At 33.9% G+C, this 13,178-nt stretch overlaps 1 protein-coding gene across 1 annotated transcript; it reads right to left on the bottom strand.

Moving 5' to 3' along the window:
- Positions 1-118: 118 nt before the first annotated feature.
- LOC148199778 (uncharacterized) lies at positions 119-862 on the bottom strand. The gene has a single exon (XM_088112780.1). The coding sequence runs from the start codon at positions 860-862 to the stop codon at positions 119-121; it is 744 nt and encodes a 247-aa protein (XP_087968906.1).
- Between the last annotated feature and the right edge of the window lie 12,316 nt (positions 863-13,178).

Genomic DNA, 13,178 nt, shown 5'->3' with positions numbered 1-13,178 from the left:
GAGCTTTTCTCTGTGGCAGGCGTGACATGGGCGTCCTTGGGCGGCTAAGACTGGGGCGGTCCAGCATTTGTCTATGGCGGGTGTGACATGGGCGTCCTTTGGGCGGCGCCCCGTCACCTCATGGGCGCCTTTCGTACGGCGCCCGGCTCTCACTGGTACACCAAGTATCATTATCTTGTAGAGCTTTGATTTCTTTCTGCATGGCTTCAGCCCATTCTGGATTATTCTTAGCCTCATCATAGGAGTTGGGTTCCTTGTTAGCATTTATGGCAAGGGTGTACCTCAAATGTTTATCAGATAAAGATTCATAAGATAAAGCATTAGTGATAGGATAAGGAGTTTTTAAAACATTTTTGAGACACAAGGACGCAAATGAGGATTGATCAGTTTCATATATGTAATGCTTTAAATACTCAAGGGTCCTTTTTACGCTGTTAGACCTTCTTTGATTGTTTTCTTGCTCTTCTTCAACAAGATCAGTGTTTTCAGTGCATATATCAATGCTCTCAGTAGTGCTTTGAACATTCCTTCTGTCCTTACCCGAGTTCTCATCATGGCTGCAGGGCAAACTGTTATAAAAAAATATGCTCTCCTCATCATTATTGCAGTTACTCTCATCTCTCTGTTTATTCTTATAGGAAAAAATGTCTTCATAAAAGATGACATTTCTACTAATGAAAATTCCCCTAGTGTTGATGTCCAGAACAATGTATCCCTTTACACCATTCTTGTACCCAAGAAATATTCCTTTTCTAGCTCTATAATCTAATTTGTTTCTGTTATTTTCCAAAGTTAAAGCAAAACATAGACAACCAAAAACTTTCAGATCAAGATAAGTAAGGGGGATTAGCATGTAATACATCATAAGGGGTTTTATCTTTAATAACAGTAGAAGGTAGTCTATTTACACTAGTAAAAAATTTGGATTTGGACGCCCATTATACACCTCAGTTATATGAAAACCGAAGCGTACAACGTTATATACATCGGTGCTTATTCAACCCGTTTTGGAAAAATCAATATCGTCCAGAAGGTTCGATGATTGAAAGATATATTGCTGAAGAAAGTATTGAGTTTTGCTCTGAGTATATGACTAAAGCAAATCCGATAGGAGTCCCTCGGACATCATGGTTGAGTAGATATTCTACAAGTAAAAGCATCCGAGGTGTGAATGTGGTGACGAAAAGTCGTGAAGAATTGATGCTAGCACATTTGTACATATTAAACAACACAGATGAAGTGATCCCATTTTTGGAAGCACACAAAGCCGTTGTAAGGGACAACTATCCACGACAATCAGAGAAATGACAGTTGATGGAGCATAACAGAACATTCTTGTCCTGGTTCAAATCTGAAGTTTCGAAAGAATCACGGTCCTCTGAGACTTTGTTGTGGTTAGCAAATGGCTTGAAGTTTGATGTTGTATGTTGTACAGGCTACGAAATTAATAATTGCACATTCTATACAAAGACTTTGGATGATAAAAGCACAGTACAAAATAGTGGCATCAGTCTAGAAGCTGAGTCGCTACAGTTTTCAACATCCAAAGATCAAAATCCTATAGTTGGATCCATGAGATACTATGGTAGAATTGAAGAGATATTTGAAGTTGATTACACTAAGTTTTCCGTTGCACTCTTCAAATGTAAGTGGGTAGACAATAAGAGTGGTGTCAAAATAGATGAATCTGGTATGACACTTGTTGATTTTCGAAAGGTTGGTTATAGAGACGAACCGTTCATCATGGCATATCAAGCAAGTCAGGTTTTTTATGTCAAAGATCCTGCGTCTGACCATTGGTATGTTGCTCTCCAAGGAAAAAGGCAAATTGAAGATAAAGAAGAGAATATAAGTAATCTTCATATCGCTGACAACCATCCATTTAAAACGACAATAAATTTGGATGACGACCCTCTAATTGATGACATACAAGCAATACGAGAAGATCACAATGAGGGAATATATATATATGACCAATCCATATGATTATGTATGAATTTCATGTTTGTGTAAATATTTATGGCAATTGTTAAATAATATATGTTATTTTATAAGTGCTTTATTTATATATCATCTTATTTATTGTGACAGATCTATGGCTGAGTCACCTCATTCGTCAGGCGATGAAGTCCCCACCACTTCTAGACGGACGAGAGGAGCAACGAGGTTACGACAGCTTATACTTAGAAGAAATGCAGGTGAGAGGACACCTGTCATTATTGACGTGGTCACTGCAGTTGCATCTGGCCCAAATGCAGATGTATTTAGGTCTTACCTTGGAGTATTGGCACGTGATCGTATCTCTATACTTACTCCATCCTTTGACCATGTTTCTGAGGCTGATTGGAATCTCATCTGGCAAGATCTATTGGTAAGTTAAGCAATATTGCTCCATCTTCTATATTCATTATATTGATAAATCTGTATTGATATAAGGTTATTACTTTCTTTGTTGCAGATAACATTTGATATGCCAAACGTCGAGAGCTTAAGGAATAAGTGTTTATCTGCAATTGCAGAAAGATTTCGAGGGTTTAAGACAAAATTGACGTCTAGATATATATTTGGACCAAAAAGTAATGAAAATCCATGTTCCAAATATTCAGCAATTGACGAAGCAACATGACGTCAGTTTGTAGAGCTTCGTTCATCCGAGGCGTGGCAAGTAAGTACAGTAAAATCATTCAATTCATCATTCATAATTCTATATTATGACAATTGTTCTATATTGTCACAGGAAAAAAGGTCAAAAGCACAGGGAATAAGCGCTCAGAATAAAAATCCACACCTACTGTCTCGTGGTGGATATAGGAAGCTTGAAGAAAAAATAATGAAGCAGAAGTCAGATAACAGAGTTCCACTTTCTGAGGGTTGTGACCCTCCTCCTCCTTCACCACCATCTCGGCACGAGAAGTGGAAGTTAGCCCGTATAAGACCATCGGGCTCCTACGCTTCCGAGTCTGCCAGAGAAATATCTGAAAGAATTGTAAGATGTCATTCCTTATATTTTTACATTAATTTTGTTATATATATTACATAGATTTTTCTAATGATTTTGAACTTTTGTTATGTGACAGGACTCCTTGGTTGAGCAGAGCTCCCAAGGTCAATTCACACAAGAAGGTCGTCAAGATATTCTTGCCACATCTATTGGACGACCTGAGCACCCAGGACGAGTGCATGGTGCTGGGACTGGCATAGGCATACGATAGTTTTTTGGGTCTTCCTCGCGTCCATATTCATACGAAAAGATGAAGGAGGAAATAAGAAAAGAGATGACGCAGGAGATCACAAAGAAGGTTCGAGCAGAGTTGTATGATGAAGTTGCTGAAATGGTTGCGCGCCAGTTCCAGCAGCATTATGAGGATTATGGCAATCGTCCTCCGCCATCTCCTGTAGCGGAACATGTTGTGCCCCCTACAGGTAAACTTATTTATTTTTGGTAACTAATTTACTTTTTGCATAACCTAACATTTAATTTGACAGGTAGAAGCGGTAAAGGAAGTTGTTCAGCTTCCGGTGCCCTAGGGGACGACATGGATGAAACTCGTCCATGTCAGTTATATATTTTTTCTGATACTGGGACCGTGCTAGTGGCTCGTGGTACAGTTTATGAGACAGCCACTGTAGTGCATGGTGTACAACTTTCAGAAGATGAGGTCAAGGTCACGGTGGATGAAGTTGTCATAGCGGATGCCGTTCTTCCTGTGCCTACAGATGAGTTCTTCACTGTGGAAGAAGCATTTAAGTCCTTTGTCGCCTGGCCTAGACATTTGGTTGGTGATGTATCTAATCCCCCGGTAAACACTGGTACTATATACTTCTCAATTTTAATATTTACTTCTAATTGACGTTATAACATAACCATTTTTGCATTTAACAGCAGATAGGTAAAGAGGGAAGTCCTCCACCGAAGAAGACTCATTTATCTGAGGATGACCCTCTTGGTGCGTTAGACGAGCTTGCTAAAATCATTTCAGATGTGCCGATGAATGTACACTGGGATTCTACTACATTTGGAAGAGAAACTCAGATCCCATTGTACTTGCATCATCAAGATGTTAGGGAGCTTGCGTCGGGTAGAGAAGAAATTAATATTACACTCATTCAGCTATGGATGATGTAAGTTTATGAAAACTTTTTTATACAATTCTATTTTATCAACTTACTTATATCATATTATTTCTTCATTTTAGGTATATGTCTGATGTTAGTAACAAGAAGGGGTTCAACGATGTATATGGGTTCATTGACCCCTCTATGACTCATGAAAGAAATAAATTTGATGATATCCAGACATACATCAGCACCTGTTTTGGAATGGGGAAGGAGATATATTTTCTCCCTTATATACATGGGTAAGTGAAGTTTGTTAACTTCAACACATTCATTTATTAATTTTGGTATATGATTCATAAGTTATTACCAATTTCAGGTGTCATTGGCAGCTACTTGTGATCTCCATACCGGAGAACACTGCTGTCTGGGTTTGTTCATTGCAGAAGTCTCCTCCCAGCCCTCTTAGACATGTAGTAGATTGGTAAGAATCTCAATTTTTCTACTTTTTTTATATATAAATGTATGCTAAAGGAATTGCTTTTAATAGTTCCCTTGCAACACATATGATGTTATCTGGGAGATCTACTGCTACAGCTAAAAAGCTTGCATGGGTTGCCCTTAAGTTTTGGTATTTTAGTCCATACTCATTTACATTTGGTTCCATTCAATTGATGTTACTTAACATTTTATAATTATGATGATATATTGTAGTGTAATATACAAACGGGGTCATATGAATGTGGTTACTACGTCATGTTTTGGATCATGACCATTATTCGTGCACATTACACCAGTGGATGGGAAACAGTATTATTTAGGTTTCAATTTTATTTTCCCTATAGTTTAGATTTCAAATACACTAAGTTAAATCATTGTATTTTATGCAGAGATTCAATAGGACTGCTCCAATTCCGGAGAAGTCACTTCAACTTGTGAGGAAAGCACTGGCTAAATATGTAATTCATTTATATAATAGTATATACTAGATATTAAGATATACTAAGTTCTAAGTTTATGTTTCTAAGTTGTTTGATGTTTTTCTACATTATTATTAGTTTAACATTGTACATTCAGTTTTATTTATGCTTCAAACTTGATTTATGATTATAATTTGATTGATTTATGCTTATAAGAAGTTGATTTATGATTCAATTGAATGTACTTATGTTTTATTATAATTTTCATTCAAAATATACGTTTCCGGATTATTCTCGACTGTTTTGGCTGTAAATATATATGCAGGTCTGTTTCTGTTGTTGGGAATGTCGCAGAAACAGACCTCATTTTAAAAAACACAGCAATATATGCCTCGGTTAGTGTTAAAACCGAGGTAGAAAAGCGATATATGTCTCAGTTATGACCGCAACAGAGGCCGAAAGTACTGCGCAAAAAAAAAAAACCCTCTACTGCCTCGGTTCAGGCTACAACCGAGGCAGTAGGGTGGAATGATCTCGGTTATGACCACAACAGAGGCCGAAAGTACTGCGTAAAAAAAAAAGACCTCTACTGCCTCGGTTCAAGCTACAACCGAGGCAGTAGGGTGGAATGATCTCGGTTATGACTACAACAGAGGCCGAAAGTGCTGTCCTCTACTGCCTCGGTTCAGACTACAACCGAGGCAGTAGGGTGGAAGATATGGCCTCGGTTGTAGATGAACCGATGTCAAATCGCCTCCCTTTATGCCTCGGTTCAAGCCGAGGCCAAAAGTAGTACACTTTTTGCCTCGCCTGCATATGCCTCTGTTCGAGAACCGGTGCCTATAATGAAAAACAACCACTGTCTTTTCACCTGTTTGTACTAGTGTTATTAGGTATATGGCATGGGACAGGACATAAGACCAATAAGCATGGGAATATTAGACTGAAAAATTAAACTACGATTAACATTCAATATGTGTTGATGCTTACGCTCCACAACAGAATTTTGTTGTGGAGTTTCAACACAGCTTCTTTGATGTTCAATGCCATAAGACTATTGTCGGTCTTAATGATTTTAACAGTTTTATTAAATTGGGTCTTAATTTTCATGATAAATTCTTATAAAAGCTCTCTAGTCTCACTCTTATTACGCATAACAAAAGCCCAAGTGTCTCTACTACAGTCATCAACAATAGTGAGAAAATATTTATGCTCATGTACAGATGGGATGGAAATAGGACCCCATATGTCACAATGTATGATATCAAAGCAATTAGAAGATAAAGAATTACTCTTAGAAAAAGACAATTTATGTTGCTTAGCATAATGGCAAATGTCACAAGCATCATTGGAAATAGTTTGTACATAAGGAAAAAATTTGAATATTCTTTCAATAGTCTTGTGTCCAGGATGGCCTAGCCTATAGTGCCACATATTTACATTTACATGTTCATAGGAGAAAGCAAAAATAGGTGCTAGATTCCTTTCAAAAGGTTGCAAGTAGTAAAGTCCTTTGTACACATTAGCACATACAATCATCTTCAATGTAAAGTTGTCCTGAATCTGGCACATCTTAGAAGAAAAAGTTAATATGCAGTCTATATCTTTAGTTCGGCTTTGGACAGATATAAGGTTGAAGGAAAAATCAGGTATCTACAAAACATTAAAAAATATGAATTCTTTATAAAATTGCACAGTTCCTGCATAGTGGGTTGTTACAATGGAATTATTTGGTAGTTTGACAGTTATAGGTTTAATCTTATTGAATGTCATGAATTGGTTTTTATCATGGGTCACATGGTCAGTGGCCCCTGTATCTATAATCCAAAAGAACATACATTTTCTGTCTTCTGTAATATTCTTGTGTATTTGGCTAATGCTATGTGAAGAGCTATTAGCTTTTTCAAGCATTTGTAGAATTTTCTGCATCTATTCAGGAGTGAAAGAACTCTGGACAGGATTAACACTACTTTGTTGACTGGTCTGTGCTATAGTGTTGGTAGAACAAGCATTTGCGAATCCCTATTCATTCTGTCCCAGATTATTTGCGTTGTTATTATCATTCTTTTTGTACCATGGTGGATATCCATGCTTAGAATAACATTCATCAACATTGTGATTCATTTTATGGCAGTGAGAACATTGTTTCCCATGGTTGGGATTTCTTCCCCTTCCTCTACCTTGACTCCGGGGGGCAGATCCACGTCCATGGGTCTTTCAATTCTGGTCATTTCTCCACTGCCCCTGTCTTCCACTGGTGCTGGCAAGAATTTTGATATCATTCTGATTTGTGAGTCCAAAATCATGGTTTTCTTGTCTTTCTTGTTGTATAATCAGTGAAAACACACGGTTAATACTAGGCAAAGGTTTCATTAATAATATTTGTGTTCTCACAGTATTATAACACTCATTTAGGCCTTTTAGGAAGCAAATAACATGTTATATCTTCCTGTATTTATGTGAAACCTTGGACAGATCACAACTACAATGAATCTTGCAGCTACAACATGGAATCAGTCTGAGAAATTCTAGTTCTTCCCATAGAATTTTCATATTAGTGAAATACTGACTTACACTCCTTTCTCCGTTTAATAGAGTGTATTTCTTGAAGCAAGTCAGAGAATTTAAAATAATCTCCCTTGGAAAACCTTTCTCTCAATTCTTCCCATAGTTCTTGAGCACCTTCAACGTATATGACGATTTCTACTATCTGGGATGAAAGAGTCTTTATGATCCAAGACAGCACCATCATATTGCTCCTCTCCCAAGAATCAAAGAGGGGATCATCTCTTTGAGGTTTCTTGATCCCTCCGTCTATAAACTTCAACTTGTTCTTGGAGAGAAGGGCTCTCCTCATATTCCTGCTCCAAGAGGTGTAATTGAACTCATTAAGAACCTGAGAAATAAGGGAAATGCTTGGGTTTTCTCCTGGATGAAGGTAAAAGGGGCTGGAAGGATTGTTGAGTTTATCCATGTTTTCCATAATACCAAGAAAGACTGAAAGAAAAGATTAGCACCAAGAAAGCAAAAAATTTAAGCGGAAGCAAAGGCAGAACAGGTCCAGGACCTACTCTGGTACCATATTAAATTGCTGGCCCACAGTAACAATTTGAGGCCTTAAAGCCTTTTTAGCCCAAGAAGCAGAGACAATAGGTCTCGCTCGAAGCTTCCTCACATGAGAAGCCCTTTTAGATTAGACTTCGTGAGAAAACGCGAGAGAGAGAAAAGCGAACAGGAGATCTCCAAGGTGTTGCTCCAGTGAGCAGCTCAACGGCGGTGGCTGGACGAAAAAGAGATGGCAAAGGCTAGAGAAAGAAGAACACAATGCCAAAGGTAAGAGAAAGTTGTAATCTTTTTGTTATTTCTGATTGTATTGTTACTGCAACTTCTCAGTTTTTCTTACACTAGAAAATACTGGAATCCTACTTAAATAGGTTCCGGTGAGAACAAGAAAATACAGGGATAATTAATTATCCCCAACAGAAAACTATAAACACTAAAACAGAAAACCCTAAAACATAAATGGTTGCTCCAAGGAGCAATTATTACAAAACATAAACTTTAATAGGATCCAAGTTAGAAACAAACAAATATATATTAAACTAAAAAGAGAAGAGTAAGTAAGGATCCAAGCGTAAAAAAATTGTAGAGTTCAACACAAATTAGTATGTTGCGCTATTGTTTATGATTGTTATTCTATTAAATTGTTATGTTACATTATTGCACTATTGAGTCATTTAACTCTTTTGGTAATCCTATAATTTTCTAATTTTATTATATTGTATCTTCTAAAAAAAATTCTTTGAAGTTTTGTCTAAAGTTTTGTATTTTCTTTGATCTTTTGAGTCAAGATTTAGATCTCATAATGTTTTTTACATTGTTTGTTCACTCTTGGTGTATGCTACTGGAATTCCTTGTTAAGTGCTAAAGCAAATTTGAGTGGTAAAAGGCAAGATAGTACATTCAAGAAAAAGCTTATAAGTGTGATACACAATGAATTTTAGTGAAACACTTAGACGAGTGGTGATGATATAAACATATTCTGTTATTTTTTGTTTTCCTAACCTTTTATAGGATTTATCAATATTGAACGATGCAACATGTTCCAACATAGGCATCTTTCTGGAAGTTGTGTGTTCGTGAGTTCTTGGTGGAGAAATCAATGTCGTGGTGTCTAAAATTGTAAAGTTGAATGGCAAAAATTTTAGTATTAAAAGGAAGCACAATCAATACAAAAATCTTTTCTCAAAGGTTAAATAAAGTGTTATAAGGTGTTCCAAATGTGAAGGCTATGGACATGAAACTCATCAGTGTCTTACCCATGACTATTAATGAAGACCTCAAGAACTACATTCTATATTTGAAAGAGGATAAAGAAAGGACTTTGCAAAAATTAGATGTCTTAGAAAGAAGAAAAATGTGAAAGCTTAAAAGAACATAAGAGAAAAAAACACTTATAGATTGGAAGAAAGAGAAACTATAGAAAAAGAAGAGAAAGAAAAGATAGAGGGTGAAGAAAGAGAAAAGAAATAAAAAGAAGAGAAAGAAAAGAAGAGACCGAGGAGAAAGAAAATAGAGGAAGAGGGGAAAAAGAAAAGAAAGAAAGAGAAGAGACAAAAGAAAAAGAATATAGCATTATGATTTGACATTAAAAGAAAATAATAATTGGTCTCTTTTTGTTTTGTTGCTTAGAGAAAATTTGTTTATCAAGGAACCATGACATTCAACAATGGAAGGAAGGCAGATGACAAATCTTTGATAATAAGATATTGGCCTCTTCAAGGACCCAAATCTCATTTTAGTAGAATTTCTATTTTAGTTTATTTTATATTTATATACGTAGGATTTTCTCAAATTTGGGTCGAATTCTTTCTAAATCGGAGAGAATGATAAAGAATCTTCAAGTGGTACAAATTTGAGAACAAATTTTCTTCAAGAAGGAGGATATGATAGAGAAATATCTCGTGAAACATATATCAGAAGAACTTGGGGAAGAATATTTGCAATTTAAATTATTTATAACAAGGTTCAAGATCAAAACATGTCTCATTGATCTTGTAATTGAAGAAGGAAATTTAAAGAACATAAACATCATGAGCACAATTAAAGAATAATTTAGGAAATTAAATAATTTATAATAATATTTTAATTTGAAAATGTTAAATTAGTTGAGCGAGTCAATTTGCATTCGTTGGACGAGCGGGCCTTACTAGGAAAAAAGGTCTGGATTTGTAATTTTCATGTTATGTTATTTTTATGTGTTTTGGGCTTTGGACTTTATTTTAATGTTTCTATGTTTTTTTAAACTTATATTCCTATATATAGAGGTACCAAAAGCTAATGTAAACATTTTTGAGTCATATTATATTCATTTGCATTCTTAGAGAGAATTCTCTTGGTTCTTGGATTAGAACTCTGATTCTTATTAAAGATTATGACTTATCAATTTGTTAGATTATAGTGTCCTCGTCTCTGTCTTATTCTGCATTTTTCTCTTATTTATTTTTATTGTGCCTATTGAAAATTCAAATTAAAAAAAAGATCGTACTCTTTCTTGGACTGGCTTGTTTTAGATGAGTTTATTTGTCATCTTGTCTTCCTATTTTAATTTCAAAATTAGATTTGATTATGTTTTTTAATCTTTGATTTTTTCCCTTTTTTTATATGTAATTCTTATCTTTTCTTTTTCTTGTATGAGATCATATCTTTATTTAATTTGACATTATTCATTATATTTTTTTTCTTTTATCAATCACATCTTTTTTATCTATTATGGATTTTGTGGTAGTAACATCTTACCTTTGATAAATGTTATAATATAGTTTTTTTATTTTTATTTTTTATCTTGGATATCAAACTTCTTAGGAGATATTCATCTTCTTTTTACTTTGATCTTTCTTTTATTTCTTCTTCATTTCATCAAATTTAAAGAATTTTTTTTTATCTTTCATATAAACTTTGAATATCTATATTTTGTTTATATCTTAATCACATAGATACTGTTTTCGAAAGACACCTTATAATTGTTAATTGTCCTTTAACTAGTGAGTAACACTTATCAAATTTTGATTAATTTGAGGAACATATAAAACGTAAAAAATAATTTAACATCTCAATAATTTTTAATGACAATTCTTTCTTTATAAATGTCATGTTTAGCTCTTTGAAAAGTTCGTAATAATGAGTCATGTCATTTGTACAATCATTATCTATAAATTGACCATTTTTAGATTTGTTAGTTGTAGAACATGATGTTACAAGAAGTAGTTCATATTTTGATTCGTTCTCTGATGACTTGACAATTTCTTGAGGATATTGAGATTTGTATATCTTTTCTATATATCTCAATTCATCACATTTATGGTACTTTACATGCCTCCATTAACACTTGTTGTATTGGTGATTGTTTTTCTTGCAATAGAGACAAAATGAAAAATAAGTGTGTTGTTGTTTTGGTTGTATTTGTTCCTTTTTATACTTTTTGACTTTGAAAGCAACTATAACAGTATGCAATGAAATACCTTCAATAATATAGTCTTCTTTATTTAGTCTTCGTTGCAATTGTGCTTGCAAGAAATTTATCACTTCTACTAAAGTAACTGTAAGCATATCATTCGTGTTTTCTAACGAAATAATAGATGTTTCATATCTTTTTAGCATTGTTAGACAACTTTTCTAAACTATTCTAGAATCATAGAACTCTACCAAAAAAGTTTATCTTATTAGAAATACCTAAACAATTTGTTTGAATATTCTTTAATTGTCTCATAATTTTTCATCATTTGCCACTCAAATTTTTCATGTTCTAAATATTTTCCTTTTAAATAGTCATAAATTTATTTGGATGACTTTAAGGTCATGATTCTGGTGAGGATAATATGTGAAACACAACCAAACAAACATAAATTTGCCTTCGTTTTTTTTCCTTATCTTTCTTTCTTTTTGAGTTTTTATTTAGGCTAACGTGAAATTCTCAGATAACATATTAACAATGTAATCATCTATCATAATTTCCCATAAATTTAGTCTCTTCAAATAAATTTGTATTCTTAAAACTCAAAGATCATAACTTTTGTCATTGAAAAGTGAAATAGCAAGTAGTAAGTTAAAACGGAAATATATAAGATGACTGAGACAAGTATGAGTGAATATGTACTTACTCATTCATCCCCATGTCCATTTAGAATATGGGTATTGGATGCATCCATACTTATAACTAGTCAATACAAGGATTTTTTTTGTATGTGCGAAAACGAGTTTATTTTTCATCTGAATTAAGGTGGTCCTCGTTCTACTCATAAACAATAGATTCCCTATTATAAGTTGTTAGCTTAAAAAGGACCAACAACAAAATATCTTGAAGAATATTGTGTAACAGTAAAAACCAGTTATTAAAAGATGAAAATTGTTAGTATTTTTAATTGAAAAAAGATGGAGAAAAATTATTACCAATAATTAATCAAAGTAAACCACGTATAAAGAATTACAATACCACTTTAAAAAAAATCTTTAAATTCTATATTTATAAATCTTTTATTTCTTATATATCAATCAAATTTATCATTTATACCCAATATAACCATGACTCAGATTGAAGGAAAAGATTTAAAACCTATAACCATGACTTTACAACTTTTTTGAATCATTGCATCACACATACTTATGGAGTCATAGAATATGTGTTTTTTAAATTGGATCAATTCATCTTTTCCACATACCTTGTAATTCTAGGCTCAAAAAAGATACATTGCTATCTCTCATTTTCAAAAAGCTAAATCAAGCTCAAACCTTTTCGGCCCAAACATAATTAGACATTGATTCATAAAAAGACGTGAAATTGACTACTGGTGTGAAGGGTAAAAAACTCATGACGATAATCATATAATTTTTTAATGTTTTATTGATAAGAACTAATTATTAATGATTTGCCCTTTATGCTGATTAATTTATATTTAATATATAATTAGGGTTAAAACGATATTCATGTAATGTAATCTAGGAACTCATAATACATAGTATCTAACATCATACATTTTTGTAACCAAATGACTAACAACAATGACTAAATTGACTTGCTAAATTTAATTTCAACAATCTATTTAGCATTAACCTTAATTTTAGGAAAGAAAATGGCAAACGCAGACAAGGATGATTTTATTTTATTTGGTTAAAGGTCGTGTCTGGTCCAAGTCCGCGCTTAGT

Source organism: Vigna umbellata, chromosome 4 (genome assembly GCF_029865625.1).
Source record: "Vigna umbellata cultivar VRB3 chromosome 4, Vumbellata_1.0, whole genome shotgun sequence".
Classification (NCBI taxonomy): domain Eukaryota; kingdom Viridiplantae; phylum Streptophyta; class Magnoliopsida; order Fabales; family Fabaceae; genus Vigna; species Vigna umbellata.
This window is presented reverse-complemented; position numbering and strand designations above follow the sequence as displayed.